This window comes from Macrobrachium rosenbergii, chromosome 57 (assembly GCF_040412425.1).
Source record: "Macrobrachium rosenbergii isolate ZJJX-2024 chromosome 57, ASM4041242v1, whole genome shotgun sequence".
In the NCBI taxonomy this organism is placed as follows: domain Eukaryota; kingdom Metazoa; phylum Arthropoda; class Malacostraca; order Decapoda; family Palaemonidae; genus Macrobrachium; species Macrobrachium rosenbergii.
The window spans coordinates 1,232,501-1,250,000 of NC_089797.1; the positions used below are offsets into that span (position 1 = coordinate 1,232,501).

General features: G+C 32.6%; 1 protein-coding gene across 4 annotated transcripts in view; it reads left to right on the top strand.

The window, feature by feature from the left end:
• The window catches only part of LOC136837101 (calpain-9-like), a 296,927-nt gene that overhangs the window by 270,735 nt on the left and 8,692 nt on the right, over positions 1-17,500 (top strand). For all 4 annotated transcript variants that reach the window (XM_067101715.1, XM_067101718.1, XM_067101717.1 and 1 more), the window contains 5 exons: positions 4,401-4,575; positions 7,401-7,516; positions 9,272-9,400; positions 11,751-11,923; positions 15,553-15,764. In XM_067101715.1, coding sequence (XP_066957816.1) covers positions 4,401-4,575; positions 7,401-7,516; positions 9,272-9,400; positions 11,751-11,923; positions 15,553-15,764 — 805 coding nt within the window. The remainder of the gene's footprint in view (positions 1-4,400; positions 4,576-7,400; positions 7,517-9,271; positions 9,401-11,750; positions 11,924-15,552; positions 15,765-17,500) is intronic.

Sequence of the window (17,500 nt, forward strand, 5' to 3'; positions counted from 1 at the left end):
ATAAAAATCCACAATTATATGGTAAATATATTTGTTTTACATAGTAATATATTTACTATATTATTGTGGATTTTTATTTCACATAATAATAATAATAATAATAATAATAATAATAATAATAATAATAATAATAATAATAATAATAATAATAATAATATAAACATATTCACGGGATTGTGAAGAAGATTTGCAATAATAATAATAATAATAATAATAATAATAATAATAATAATAATAATAATAATAATAATAATAATAATAATAATAATAATAATAATAATAATAAACAGTTTATAGAAGACAATCTGTTAACAATTTGAGAGAGTAAAAATCATCATAAGTTATATGATTTGTTGGTTTAGGGATTCTGATTCTACTTCAAAAGTATCGATTCTGATTCTATATAAATTTTTTTTTTCAAAACTTTGAATCGTAAAGGTTTCTCACGTCGTTGTACCATTACGATCTTCTTTTGTTATAAGATACAAGTATAGGTTAATTTAAGGATTCTGATTCTACTTCAAAGCAACGATTCTGATTCTCTACCATCTTTCTGAAAATCTTAGAACCGTAAAGGTTTCGCACTTTGTTGTAGCCTACCATTGCGACGTTCTTTTGTTATAAATTATAAGTATAGGTTAATTTAAGGATTCTGATTCTACTTCAAAGCATCGATTCTAAATGTCTTTTATTTTTGTGAAAATCTAAGAATCGTAAAGGTTTCTCACTTTGTTGTAGCCTACCATCACGATGTTCTTTTGTTATGAATTATATCATAAGTTTAGGTTAATTTAGGGACTCTCATTCTGATAAGTCAAAGAATAATAATAAAAAACAACAATACTAACATCACCTACTATCATCTGATCGAAATGGTACTTTGACACAGTGTACAAAACACCTCCCGCTAATTTTTGGCAATATAGTGCATTGTCAAATGGTTTTAGTTAAGGCGTTTACTCTTGCCTTACATGGTGTTGCCAAGCATCGCCAAACTATGCATTCGAACGTTTTTATCCCCATCCTATCCCTCCCTCTCCCTTCCCCTCCTCATCCCTCCCTCAACCCACTTTCCTGGTCTCTCCATCTCCACCTCCCCGCCTTTCCTGTCTATGGGTGATAGCTGACGTTCGATTGCGTAGATTAGTCCTGCTGACTCATGCGACTTTGCCTTTAGACGTCAAGAGTAAACGCCTTAACTGAAGCCATTTGACAATGCACTATATTACCAAAAATTAGCGGCAGGTGTCTTGTACACTGTGTCAAAGTACCATTTCGATCAAATAATTAGTTTGCAAGATATTTGAGGAAAAACGATGACTCGCGGTCCCTGAAATGGATGGTAACTCAAAAACATCTTTATGAACCGTAACATCAAAAACCACAGGAATTATAAAAACGATAAGCTAGGCACAAGAGCTTCTGCGTGCACGAAACCCTTCAATTCATCCTCTCTTCAGCAAATTACCTCGTTAAAATGTCATCAATCTTCATAAGAAGTCAAGTTTTGCGTTCGGAGACTATTTAAGAAGAAGAAGAAGAAAAAAAAATAGAGTGCATTCTGTTAACTTATGCGAGAGTTACTCTGTTCATTTTGCCGTGATGTTTTGATTTTCACTCTGCAAGGATTTTGAGTCTATTATTATTATTATTATTATTATTATTATTATTATTATTATTATTATTATTATTATTATTATTATTATTCAGGAGGTGAATCCTTTTCATATGGGACAAGCTCGTCACTGGAGCCAGTGACTTGTAAGAATTCAAGCTTCCAAAGAATATGGCGTTCATTTGAAATAAGTAACAAAAAGTAACAAGAAATACGGAAAGAAGAGATCAGTTGTTATAAAAGAGAAAAATAGATTAACAAATTATTATATAATTAGATAAAAATGTAAATAAATCATCAAAATGCAAGGAGAATTGCTCTAGGATAGTAATGCACTGGATCTTCGCTTGAACTTTTGAAGACGTTCCAATTGCACGACGTTCTCTGGGAGCCTGTTCCACAGCCCAACGGTGTGAGGAATAAAGGACCTCTGGAATTTTGGAGAAGTTCGACTGCGAGTCACATTTACTGGTGCTACTACTCAGCGAATTTGGCAGCCCTCTGTGCTTCAGGGAGCTTCGATTAGTTTCAGTTAATCTTTCTCTTCCAGTAATACTGATTTCTTACTTTGTCAAACCAATGCTCGTTGCATCTTAATTTGCACGAATCCTTGTCAACAAGTCAGAAAAGATACTTGGAATTACTATACATTCATTAAATATGTTAATAACGTTTCTCATTACTTAAAATATTTACCAAAGCGTTATCTTTATAGAACTAATGTTCATTGCATATTCTGGTTAATAAATATTCGTCCGCAGGTTAGGAAAGACATTAAGAAGGCCGTTATATATTCATTACGTTTGTTAGAAAATGCATATAATAAATATTTTGTTAAATTTACTATTAGCTGTTGTGGGTATACTTTTTTTAGTTATTTTTGTCATCGTTAGTCTAAATGGTGTTGCTGTTATTTGACAATATTTTACTGTTACTGTTTACTTTATGATATATATATATATATATATATATATATATATATATATATATATATATATATATATATATATATATATATATAAAAGGGACCCCATAAAAACTCCAAAATGTGATAAATAAAGGCTATATTTCAGAGACCAAACTGTTTTCTCTCCTCAGACAAATAGTGATTCACTATTTGCCTGAGGAGAGAGACAGTTTGGTCTCTGAAATATAGCCTTTACTCTCCACAATTTGGCGTTTCTATGGGCCCCTTATATTTGTTGGAATTCTGTTTTAACAGAAAATATTTCACAGTCATATATATATATATATATATATATATATATATATATATATATATATATATATATATACGTATACATATTTATCCAATTCTGAACAACACACTACAACTTGCTCCACGTACGCTGCATTAATCCTATGAGACACATACATCCAATAAATTAATCCAATCACTACTAATGCTGACATTCGCTTCTGTCCTAACTGAGCAGAGAATCTAGAAGCCAGATACAGCAGTGTCTCTCTGCTATGAAATGTGCCTGCCTGATTCATTAGGTTTCCGGTACGAATTGAAAAGGAAATTTTCGCTGACTGGGTTTGTCCATTAGGTACTATTTAGAATTCCGTTTGTACATGGCCTTTGATGGCCACATCAAATATTGAGTGACGGGAAGCCGCCAAGATTGGTGCTAGCTGGAGTCAGTGGAGTGATGTAAATATATGAGGTATATATATATATATATATATATATATATATATATATATATATATATATATATATATATATATATATATATATATATATATATGTATATATATATCCTCTCCTTAGTTGAAATAGAACTCTTTTTACGTGTAAAACTCTTTTATTTTTCATTGTTTAATGGAGATGTGACTCCAGTACTCCTGTATCACTCTTGAAGAAGAATTGTTTTAGCATTTATTGACATTTCAGTTATCTTCAGCTAAACAAAAGAATTATTCTCTGTTACAGTAACTTAGTTATTTTTTGAGTAAACAGAAGTAATATTCGCCTATCGTTTATTTGAGCAACTTAGTTACTTTTTAAGTAAACAAAAATAACATTCTCCTAGCATTTATTTTCTTAACTTAGTTATTTTTTAAGTAAACAAAAGTAACATTCTCTTAGCAATAGTTATTTTTTCGGTAAACAAAAGCAGTACTCTCCTAGCATTTATTCTAGTAACTTAGTTATTTTTTAAGTAAACAGAAGTTACATTCTCCTTAGCATTTATTTTAGTATATTAGTTTTTTTTAAGTAAACAAAAGCAATACTCTCCTAGCGTTTAATTTAGTAACTTAGTTATTTTCTAAGGAAACAAAAGTAATACTCTCCTAGCATTACGCAGCTTAGTTATTTTTTAAGTAAACAAAAGTAATATTCTCTTAGCAAAAGTTATTTTTTAAGTAAGCAAAAACAATACTCTCCTAGCATTTATTTTAGCAACTTAGTTATTATTTAAGTAAACAAAAGTAACATTCCCTTAGTATTTATTTTAGTAACTTGGTTATCTTTTAAGTAAAACAAAAGCAATACTCTCCTAGCATTTATTTTAGTAACTTAGTTATTTTCTAAGGAATCAAAAGTAACATTTTCTTAGCATTTATTTTAGCAACTTAGTTATTTTATAAGCAAACAAGAGCAATACTCTCCTAGCATTTATTTTAGTAACTTAGTTATTTTTTTAAGTAAACATTCTCTTATCATTTACATTAGTAACTTATTTTTTAGTTATTTTTTAAGTAAACAAAAGTAACTTTCTCTCAGCATTTATTTCATATAAGCAAAGCAGAGTCAACACTAATCTCATTCTGGCAGGCTGTACGGGAGTTACGAGGCGTTGCAACAAGGCTTCACCACCAGGGCCCTGCAGGACCTGACTGGAGGCATCGTGCAAAGCTTCAGCCTGACCCAGCAGGACAAATTCCTCACCTACCAGGTGCTGAACTCAGCCGTTCCTCGCTCCACCTTACTCGTCGCTTCCATCAACTTGGTAAGCCTCCTCTCTGTCAGTCAGTGAGTTAGTGTAAGTCATATCTTATGGCTTTGGCTGAAGGGAAAGTCGTGCAATTGGAACTTCACAAGTTCAAGCGAAGGTGCAATGCATTGCTACCCTAATACTGTTCTCCTTGCATTTCAATACATTTTGATGTATTTATTCATTTATTCATTTATTTTTTCTTTTTTAATAAGTGAGTGGGATCTCTTCTTTCCGTTTTTCTCTTTTTTTTCCCTCTCACTTCTTCCTAATGAACACCATAATATTCTTTGGAAGCTTGAATTTCAAGTCAGTGGCCCCTTTGGTGGGCTTGTTCCATATGGATAGGTTTGATCTTCTGAAGAATAATAATAATAATAATAATAATAATAATAATAATAATAATAATAATAATAATAATAATAATAATTAAGTATCTTTATGTGCTTAGGAGTATGAATATGAATTAGCTTGAGAATTTGCTGGGAAGCTTTCAGTTAGACATAATTATAAAAGTGGGAAGTGTATGGTAATAATAATAATAATAATAATACTAATAATAATAATAATAATAATAATAATAATAATAATAATAATAATAATAATAATGTAGTTTGTGTGTTTGTGTCCAGTGCATAAACGTGTATATGCAAATGTTCAATAGTATTTTAGAAGTTAAATTATTATTATTATTATTATTATTATTATTATTATTATTATTATTATTATTATTATTATTATTATTATTATTATTATTCAGAAGATGAACCCTATTCACATGGAACAAGCCCACCGCAGGGGCCATTAACTTGAAATTCAAGTTCCAAAGAATATTATGGTGTTAATTAGAGAGAAGTAACTGAAATTAATGGGAAATTCAGAAAGAAGAGATCACTTATTAAGATAATAATAATAATAATAATAAATAATAATAATAATAATAATAATAATAATAATAATAATAATAATGTGAGTGTGTTTATGTACAGTGCATACACGTGTATATGTGATTGTCTAAAAAAGTTTGTAGAATTGACATTACAAAAAAACGACATTTTTGAGACAGACGAAGGTTTAATTAGCATTTTCAGGCCACCGGAGCTCATTTTCTACCAAATTCCCTGACCCCCTTTTTTTCTTTAATTACAAACTCCGATTTATTTGGTTTTTTCCCTCAGTAGAAAGTAATTATTTCCCATCATTTATTTTCGGGGATGGACCTCAGGTCCTCTCTCTCTCTCTCTCTCTCTCTCTCTCTCTCTCTCTCTCTCTCTCTCTCTCTCTCTCTCTCAAGCATCATTCCATTCTGTCTTGTCAACTTTTGTTTTACCAACACCTGACTTTGCATTTTCCAAATGCTGTCCTCTCTCTCTCTCTCTGTCTCTCTCTCTCTCTCTCTCTCTCTCTCTCTCTCTCTCTCTCTCTCTCTCTCTCGTTTTACTCTTTTAGTCACCTATTTCCTTATTATATATAATAAAAAACTAATAGAAAATTTACTCTAGTTGGTCTCCTGAAAACCAAAAGAATCGACAGTAATTCGTCAAAAGAGAGAGAGAGAGAGAGAGAGAGAGAGAGAGAGAGACTCTCTCTCTCTCCTCGAGTGAAACACGGATGTCCTCATTTTAGAGAGGGTTCCAATTAATTCCTTCCCTACATAGGAGTTTAGTCTTCCGAGATCCAGTTTCTGAGTAATTACTTTCGGCGACGTCCATTTGTTTATTTTTCTTTATTTTTTCTTTTTGGGAAACTGGGAGTACCTAACTTTCGGAGTAGAATTTCTGGGAATGATTAGGACCCCCCATCTCCACTCCGTCTCCTAGGGGTTAGGGGTTGGGGGGGGGGAGTTACGCAGGAAACTCATTTCCCTGACTGTCAGATTGAAAGAAAAAAAACTGACGATAGGAATTTTTGTTGCTCTTCTTGGAAAAATGTATGAAAAAACATCATTATTTCGGCATGCCGTGTCGTATTTTTTTTTTTTTTTTACTCTACTGCAAGCATTTTTTTTAACAAATTGTAACTTTGTTTCCTTAAAAATGTAATGCGAGTCTCATAAAATGATCTAAAGACATTTGTAGAGAATGTTTCAAAATCATAAAATTATCTAAGGACATTTGTAGAGAATTTTTTCAAACCATAGAATTATCTCCAGACATTTGTAGAGAATTTTTCAAAATCATAAAATTATCTAAACACGTTTGTATAGAGTTTTTCACAATATTCATGGAATCGGTTCTATACTGACATGAATAATATGTGCAAAATTTACATTTTGTATATTGTTTTATTAAACCAAGTTTCCTGTTAATGGATCCTCGTTATAAGAGCCTCAAAGATGATACTGAATTCCCTAAATTGTTATAAATTTACGTTGTATGGGGCACTGATTAAATATATCTGAAAATAATGGTTTTTTCTTTTTTATAAGTTTTCTGTGAAAGAAAACTATTGTTCCGGCTTTATCTGTCCGTCCGCGCTTTATTCTGTCTGTCCGCACTTTATTCTGTCCGCCCTCAGATCTTAAAACCTGCTGAGGCTAGAGGGCTGAAAATTGGTATGTTGATCACCCACCCTCCAATCATCAAACATACCAAATTGCAGCCCTCTAGCCTTGGCAGTTTTTAAGATCTGAGAGCGGACAGAAAAAAGTGCTGACAGAAAAAAGTGCTGACAGAAAAAAGTGCCGACGGACAGACAAAGCCGGCACAATAATTTTCTTTTACAGAAAACAGAAAATTATAAAAATTTAATAACTATCATATTCCAATTCTCTTCAAGATGCAATTTTTTTTACCATTGTTCTTCTAATTCACAAACTTATTTATTTTTTTTTGTTTCAGGAAAAAGATAACAAGAGGAACTTGAGACTGAGGAATGGGCTTGTGACCCAACACGCCTACAGCGTCACTGGGCTAGCGAGGGTCAGGAGCAAATTGGGGGAAACACCTCTGGTCAGGTACTGACATTGGTCAAAATTTAGGCGTGGTTCTCATCAAATCATGCAAAGGGATGTACAATTATAATGTGTGTATATATATATATATATATATATATATATATATATATATATATATATATATATATATATATATATATATATATATATATATATATATATTTATATATATATATATATATATATATATATATATATATATATATATATATATATATATTTATATATATATATATATATATATATATATATATACACACACACACACACACACATATATATATATATATATATATATATATATATATATATATATATATATAATTTCTCCTAATAAGGAGTGGCTAAAGAGAAAAAAAACAAAAACAAAATAGCTCTTGCCAAATTCATGCCATTTCTGATTTTGTTGAAACACTTGACTAATTTTAAGTTTAAAACATTTTATTGTAAATTACGTCATATGAACATCACTCTCGAATTTAGCATAGCATCTGAAATGATACTCCATTCAAACCCAAATACAGTTATTTACAGAGGTACATAAACAAACAAACGCAAACAATTTGAAAGCAGCAATCGAAACTTTTTTCATTTGGTGCAAGCATTAAACCGTAGCCACCCCCAAAAAACCCGGACATGTCAATGCCTGAATCACAGTCCATTGGTTTTATTTACAGGAAACGTCCATTTGAACGCTTAATAGATTTCTTTTGTTGACAATTTATCCAGAGCTCGAACGCTTGTATTCGCTTTTCCGATTGGCTTTTGTCACGTGGAGATATTAGGGTAATTTACAAAAAAAAGAAAAAAAAAATACAACGTGAAAAGTACAGTGATACTTTTTCAGTTGGAACTTTCTATTGGTCATTTCGGAAATGGAAAATGCATATTCTCTCTCATATTGATATACAGGGTGTGCCAAAAGTCTGGCCCTATAAAATCAACTACTTCCCTGCTTGGGAATATGTAAAGGTCTTGTACTAAACGCTTTAGAACACGTATAGAAGTAAATAAATGACCCTTTGAACATGTATCATAACTGATAAACTAAATAACTAATAAACTGGTTAATTGTCAATTGATAATTAATAAATTAAATAAATAAGGTCCTAAGAAATATGTGAAGGTCTTGTACTGAACGCATTAGAAAATTTATAGATGTAAATGAATGTTATTTTGAACATTTTTTGATGCTCATAAACTAACTATTTGATAATTTAAATGAAATAGGTACCAGTGGGTTTCTTTTATACTTTTCCTATGGTGCCAGACTTTTGGGACACCCTGTATTACATGGGGGCCGATAAAAAGCTGAAATCAATCAGTAACCTAAACGAAAGTAGCACTGGCAGATTTTGGGGACACCCTGTATTATAGGGGGCCAACATTAAACTAAAAATAAATTAGTAACTTCAACGAAAATACTAGTTGCAGATTTTGGGGCACCGTGCATTACAGGGGCCAGTAAGAAACTAATATAAACCAGTGACATAAATGAAAGTGGTACTGGCAGATTTTGGGAAACCCTGTATTATAGGGGCCAATGTTAAACTAAAACAAATTAGTAACTTCAACGAAAATACTAGTTTCAGATTTGGAGGGGGCCAGTAAGAAACTAATATAAACCAGTAACATAAACGGAAGTAATACTGGCAGATTTATACCCTTTTATAGCAAAGAAGTTACTGATCGCATAAAGCCACAATCTACCTACTCGACTTGACTGTCTATCTAACCTAACTTTATTCCTTCCAGATTAAGGAACCCCTGGGGCCGCGGGGAGTGGAACGGCCCCTGGAGTGAAAGATCCTGGGAGTGGGACTCCTTATCAGACAGAGACAAGGAACTCCTCTCCGTCAGAGTCAGGAATGAAGGGGAGTTCTGGTGAGTATGACTAAGTCAGGAACATTGGGGAGTTCTGATGAGTAATGATGATCATTGTGGGTATAAATATTAATATAATTATTAATAGGGTGAATGGCATTGACCAAGGGAGAGTGAATGTGTCTTGTGAGGAGACTGTGGGGAAAGATTGATTACTGTTCAGTGTTGTCGTGAATACTTATGACATGAGTAGATGCAAGATTCTGATCAGAGGTTGGTAAAAGAGAGTTATTATTATTATTATTATTATTATTATTATTATTATTATTATTATTATTATTATTATAAGTAGTATCGGAAAGATCAGCATTGGCTATAAGGCATCTTGAATATGGATATCGTCTCTGGAATAACAAAGGTAAATCATTTCCATAAGCCTACACCACATTAGCATTATATATATATATATATATATATATATATATATATATATATATATATATATATATATATATATATATATATATATATATATATATATATATATATATATATATATATATATATATATATATATATATATATATATATATATATGATCAGCATATCATTCAGTATTTAAGTAGAAATTATGAAATGGACAGCAATTACCTGTTCTATCAGGAAATACCGAATCCATTAGTATTATCATTAAGATTATTGTTATTATTATTATTATTGTTATTATTTTTTCTCAATTTTATTATATTTCTATTGTAGATTTTTTTATTTTTCCCATTTTTATATATCACATTTAGATCATTATTATCTAAAAATCTTCAATATTATTGTTTTGTCATTATTTTTCATGGTGGGGGGCACGTGCCCAGGTACCCCCCCGCCCTCCTGGATCCGCTAGTGGCATTGGCATCGATTACTGGTCAACGTGGAATCCGAAAGAAGACAGGTGCCTGTTACCCATGTACAATACGACCAAACTCATCATCCCACGTTCAAATGACTTATTCAATTATCTCACCAGGAAACTGAGCCAATTATGATTTCATCGTCTACTAAATTAATGTTTTCAGAAACGGCTCAGTTAATTTCCGCGCGGAAACTTTCATTATCAGGCGAAGGACCTGGCGCTAATTAGTAGATTTATTTATCGCATAATTGAAAGCCAGCGGCATTACTCGCGCAATCAATTACAAAGCTTAAGTCCAGTAACGAGGTGATAATTAGAGCTTTTGCCAATACAACTGCTTTGGGAGAATCAATACTGTTTTCTCTTTTTTTTTTTAAATTGTACTAGAGCAGTGATTCTTAACCTTGTTCAGTGCCCGTACCCATTGATATTTCAGAAAATTTTTCGTAACCCCAATTCAATATAAATACAATACAAACATATGATAAACATGCTGTACCATTGCACTGGCTATCATGTCTCGTACCCCCAGGTTTAAGGTTTCGTACCCAGGTTAAGAAACAGTGTACTAGAGTTGATATTGTTTTATCGCCATGAATTGGCTAGCTTGAGTCTCTATGGCGTTGGAAAGGGTATATACCGTGTGAGGCTGAATTTCTTGATTTAGAGAGGCATTTACCACGGATTATTTGTCAGTCATGAGTCCATAATTCGATATTAACAGCTAAATTGTTGCTTCTCCTCAGTGAACGGTCATCAATTTGCACATAGGCACCATGTCTAAGCTTATTTATGAATATGTGATGTCTTTATATGGAGTCTGGATGCAAACGGTTTGTGATAGCAGTACGTGGCTGTAGGTCAATGTATGTATATCACATATGTATGTATGTATGTATGTATGTATGTATGTATGTATGTATGTATGTATGTATGTATGTATGTATGTATGTATGTTACCTTGTTCAAGCAGAAACCATATCAGGTAAGGAAACAGCTGGAAGCAACTGCTTCCTTGTTCCTTCTGAAAGACTGATATTCCTACCCAAATGGCACCTGTCCTTGATCCCTTTGACACCTGGGAATTCTCACAGTTTCCGCGTTCATTCAGAGAGACTGTCCCTTGTCCCTTTTACACCTGGTAATTCCCAGGTGTAAAAAAGACAAGGGACGGGTGCAACTGGGGTAAGAATGCTAGTCTTTCTGATGGGACAAGGAAACTGAGAATTCCTTTGTCCCAAATTGCACCTGTCCTGGATCCCTTTTACACCTGGGAATTCTCACAGTTTCCTAGTCCCTTGTACCTTCTTCAATAGAGCTTTAATAATTTCCTTGTACCTCCAGGAGCCCTGGTGCTCATAAGCAAATTGCACCCGTTACATGTCTCCTTTTTCACAATGGTACACTTGGCTTCACGATGGCTTTCGACCTTGAACCATCGCAGTGCCTGAAAACGTCACGGCGTTCCCCTGGACCCTCTTACAGTCCTCGTCTGTTTTCCAGGATGGCCTTCGACGACTTCGCGCGTCATTTCACTCATCTCGATCTAGTCCACGTCGGCCCAGATGACTGGATGAACGAGCCGGCCCTCCATTCCAAGAAGCCTTGGAGGGCGGTTCTGGCTCGCAGGAGGTGGAGAGCTGGCTACAACGCTGGAGGTGGACCTCAGCACGTCGGTAAGTTTACTGCAATAGTTGATAGATTTGTTCAGTGATCTGTATTACCTTTACTCAAGCAACGAAGTTCATGGTCGCTTAACGAAGTCATTAAAGACCAATTACAAGGTTAATTTTCAAGCTTAACTCATAAATGCAAGTCAGGCTTTATTTTTCTGTTCTTTCATATTTATTTATCACACTTTCCTATAAGTTGCTTGTATCTGCAGACTGATTTCCCTTAGGTATCTTTAGGGTTTGTCGTCTGTTGACTCTGTCCATAAGGGTTTTCAGCTGAAGGTTTAAAGAGAGAAAAGAAAGTACTTTATTTGACTGAATGATTAAAAGGTTTTTATATACTGGGGATACAACAATAAAAGTATTCAACAGTGGATGAGAAGTAATATGTAACCAATTACAAACCTGATAAAAAGATCTAAATTACTTTATTTGATTGAAGGACTAAAAGGTTTTTAAATACTGGAGTTACAACAATAAAGGTATTCAACAGTGGATTAGGAGTAACATGAAACCAATTATGAACCTGATAAAAAGATCTGTCCATCCAACAACAATATCATCAAGGACTGCTCTAATTCCTTATTTTTCTTCCTCATTTCTATTCACTTGTGTCAATCTTTATCACTTCCTCTCTCATGTAATCCCCGGAATTGCTCCTTCCCGCGATGAGCTATTTTATTACAAGAAGCAAAAATAATTTTTTTTTTTCCTGTGACCACATAAACCTCGTTTACTAGTTTTATCTCAGGTTTTTAGTTTTCTGTGAAAGAAAACTGTTGTGCCGGCTTTGTCTGTCCGTCCGCACTTTATTCTGTCCGCACTTTTCTGTCCGCCCTCAGATCTTAAAAACTACGGAGGGTAGATGGTTGCAAATTGGTATGTTGAACATCCACTCTCCAATCATTCTCTCTGTCTGTCTGTCTCTCTCTCTCTTTCTCTACATATATATATATATATATATATATATATATATATATATATATATATATTTGAAAGATATCCATTTCATGGCCTTCACGAATTTAATCTCTCTTTCTCTCTCTCTCTTTAATCTCTCTCTCTCTCTCTCTCTCTCTCTCTCTCTCTCTCTCTCTCTCTCTCTCTCTCTCTCAGATGAATACTGCACTATCTCTTCTGGATATACGTCAATTAACCTCCCCAAATTACTCCTTTTCAATGATATTAACAAAAAAAAGATTATAAATATCTTTTTCTATAACTAATGCCATGAAAACGAATATTGGGAGTTAAAAAAAATTATAAATATTTATCTCTTTCCGCAACTGAAGCCATGAAAATGAATATTTTGAATTAAAAAAACAATTATAAATATTTATCTCTTTCTATAGCTGAAGCTATGAAAACGAATATTTTGAATTAAAAAAAAACAATTATAAATATTTATCTCTTTCTATAGCTGAAGCTACGGAAACGAATATTAGGAATTAAAGTTTCCACCCATATTCAACCCAGTCCCGATAGCCGCGAGCGAATGAATATAGAATCCTCTGTTTCTCGGCTGATTTAAGCCGCTGGAAACCGTATGTCAAAAGAGACGATTAAAAACAAAACTCTGCCGGACAGTTATAGTCTGAAGAACGAGGATATAGGACACCACCATTTGATATCCGATTTCTCTTAAAAGCCAACGGCTTCTGCAAGAAAGGGTTTCTTAGGAAAACAAATGGTCCTGGTTCAGCGTCGATGAGGGGAAAAAAAAAAGGTGTAAATAAAGGAATGGAGATGAGAGAGAGAGAGAGAGAGAGAGAGAGAGAGAGAGAGAGAGAGAGAGAGAGAGAGAACAACGGGATAAATGGAAAAAAGTCTATTAGGCAGACGATATATATTTTCATATATATTTTCTGTAAAACAAGTAAGTAAAGGAATGGAGATAAGAGAGAGAGAGAGAGAGAGAGAGAGAGAGAGAGAGAGAGAGAGAGAGAGAGAGAGAGAGAGAGAGGGTAATTGGCTAAATAAAAAGTCTAATAAGTAGAGTAAATATATATATATATATATATATATATATATATATATATATATATATATATATATATATATATGTATATATATATATATATATATATATATATATATATATATATATATATATATATATAAATATATATATATATATATATATATATATATATATATATATATATATATATATATATATATATATATATAAGGAAGTAGATATAAGAGAGAGAGACAGAGAGAGAGAGGTCGGGGGTAATTCGATAAATGAAAACTCTATTAAGTAGAGTAAAAGTAGTAGTCCGTGACGACCGGAAGCTTAATTTGGAAAAGTTTTCAAGAAAGATTTAACCGTAACTTCCGACGCTGGAGGGCTGCAAATTGGTCTGTTGATCACCCACCTTCCAGTCATCAAACATACCAAATTGCAGCCCTCTAGCCTCAGTAGTTTTTAATGTTTATTGAAGGTTAAAATTAGCCATAATCGTGCGTCTGGCAACGACATAGGCCAGGCCACCACCGGGCCGTGGTTAAAGTTTCATGGTCTGTGGCTCATACAACATCGTACCGAGACCACCGAAAGATAGATCTATTTTCGGTGGCCTTGATTATACGCTGTAGCGGCTGTACAGAAAACTCGATTGAGCCGAAGAAACTTCGGCTCATATTTTACTTGTTTACTTATGAGCATTCCATTCTTTAGAATAAAATTAATTGTTTAACACCATTCTTTGGAACAAAATTAATTGTTTAATCATTTATTTTAGAAATATACTGCAAGATTATGAGATCGATTGAAGATTGAAAAGAATGAAAATATGATAATAATAATAATATACCATAGTTGAAAATGTTGCTCTATTCCGCCGTTATACAAACAGGGCTATTGACGTCAAATATTGGGCTCCCTCCACTCAAGAAAAATGCAGACTCAGAAAAAAACATTTTCTTTGATATAAAACTAACACCCCCCAAAAAAAAAAAGATGTCTCCTATGGTAAAAGGGTTTTAGGGTTATAGACATTTCCAGAATTTTTTTTTTTAATATTTTCTTTCTCAATTTCCTTTTTCTGATTTAGACGAAATTGAATTTTACTTTTTTTTTAAGAATCTCTTGGACAAAGGCCAGGTTACTTTTGTGTGTTTTTTTTGGCGTGACATTTTGTTAGTGGTAGATAAAATATTTTCTTTAATTAATCTTCGCTTTTCTTTCTGATGGCAGACAATTTAGAGACCTTATGTGAAATATCATTATTATTAGTGAATAACATGAATAACACTCACATTATATATATATATATATATATATATATATATATATATATATATATATATATATATATATATATATATATATATATATATATATATATATATATATATATATATATATATATATATATATATATATATATATATATATATACACATATACATTATAAATCATTTTAGCTAAAACATTTCTAATTTCATCCCCGTGACTGATGTTTGAAAAAAAGAAAAATCTAATTAATTCCTCCTAATTTCCTCAGATTCCTTCTTATTGTAAACCTTTATTTTACTCTGTAAAACAAAAAATTATCCATATAATTCTCAGCCGTGTTCATATAAGTACCCCTACCCCCCCAAAAATAACACACTTTTCCTTGCAGAGACAACGGCCATGAACCCCCAGTTCCACGTGCAGATCCCGCGAGCGGGGCTTTCCAAGTGTCACGTCGTGGTGTCCGTCACGCAGCAGTACGACACCTTCCTTTCTGCTCTCGACAACAAGAAGAAGCATCTCCTCCATCCAATAGGCTTCGCAGTCTACGAGGTCCCCCCCAATATGACGAGACTGACCACCGCCTTCGTCAGCGAACACGTTAGTGGCTTGTTTTCACACCGGGGGGGCTGGAGTTGGTGGCCCGTAATAAAGTCACGGAAAAAAAAAGTCACAAGAAGAAAAGTCACAATTTTGGCCAGGAAAAAAAAGTCACAGGAAAAAGTGTCAGTTTTGGATAGGATAAAAAGTCATATGAAAAAGTGTTATAATTTTGGCTAGGAAAAGTCACAGGAAAAAGTGTCACAATTTTGGATAGGACAAAAAGTCACAGGTAAAATTGTCACAGTTTTGGATAGGAAAAAAGTCACAGGAAAATAGTTAATGAAAAAAGTCACAGGAAAAAGTATCACAATTTGGGCTAGGAAAAGTCCCAGGAAAAAGTGTCACAATTTTGGATAGGAAAAAAATCAGGAAAAAAGTGTCACAATTTTGGATAGGAAAAAATGCTACAGGAAAAGACTCACAAGAAAAAATCACAGGGAAAAAGTCATAATTTTGGTTAAGAAAAAAGTCACAGGAAAAAGTCACAATTTTGGCTAAGAAAAAGTCACAGGAAAAAAGGCACAATTTTGGCTAGGAAAGAGAGTCACAGGAAAAAAAGTCACAATTTTTTCTAGGAAAACAGTCACAGGAAAAAAGTCACAGTTCTGGATAGGACAAAAAGTCACAGGAAAAAAGTCACAATTTTGGCTAGGAAAAAAGTCCCAGGAAAAAAGTCACATTAATTTATGGTGGCCGGTAAAAAAGTCAGTGGAGAAATTCACAATATTTTTTGGGCGTCATTATCTTTATGATATTTAGTCTTTTGTTTATATTTATACTGAAATCCCCAACGGGCTTGTACTAAACACGCCGCAAAGGTGGATACATATTGGGTTAAAACCCATTTGGGGGTCACTATCTAGGAATGATTAATGTGACTTTTTTTCCTGTGACTATTTTTTCTATGACTTTTTTTCCCTATGACCTTTTTTCCCTATGACTTTTTTACCTGGCCTGCTGATTACTCACACTACTGGACAGTTGTGTAATCAGAACTTCAAAGTTCAATTATTATTATTATTATTATTATTATTATTATTATTATTATTATTATTATTATTATTCAGAAGATGAACCTTACTGATATGAAACAAGCCCTAAGGGGCCATTGACTTGAAATCCAAGCTTCCAACGAATATGGTGTTCATTTGAAAGAAATTACAGAATTTTTATTATTATTATTATTATTATTATTATTATTATTATTATTATTATTATTATTATTATTATTATTATTCCCCCACTACGTTAAGTCTGATCTATCTCAGACTAGACTGAAAATGCAATTAACGTTGAAAGAGAAATCTGGTAATGGAAGGTAAATATTTTCACGTCCCAGTTCTCTTCTCTTTGTTTCAGTTAATCCAATAGGATTTTTTTTTATTCCGTTCCTCATTGAAACTTAAAAAAAAAATGAGTAAATAGATGATTCAGACGAAAGGAGAAAAGATGAGAGGCATAAAAGAGAAAAATGGAATTAGGAATGGACAGTACTCGAATGATGTTGCTGTTGTGATTTGCTATGGAGCCATAAATATATTTTCATATGTTTATAATCCCTCTTACAAGTGTTTTTTATATATATATATATATATATATATATATATATATATATATATATATATATATATATATATATATATATATATATATATATATATATATCAAACACCCACAGGGAAAAAACGAAACACGGTTTTAGATCCTGAATAAGCCATCTTCAGAGGAATGAC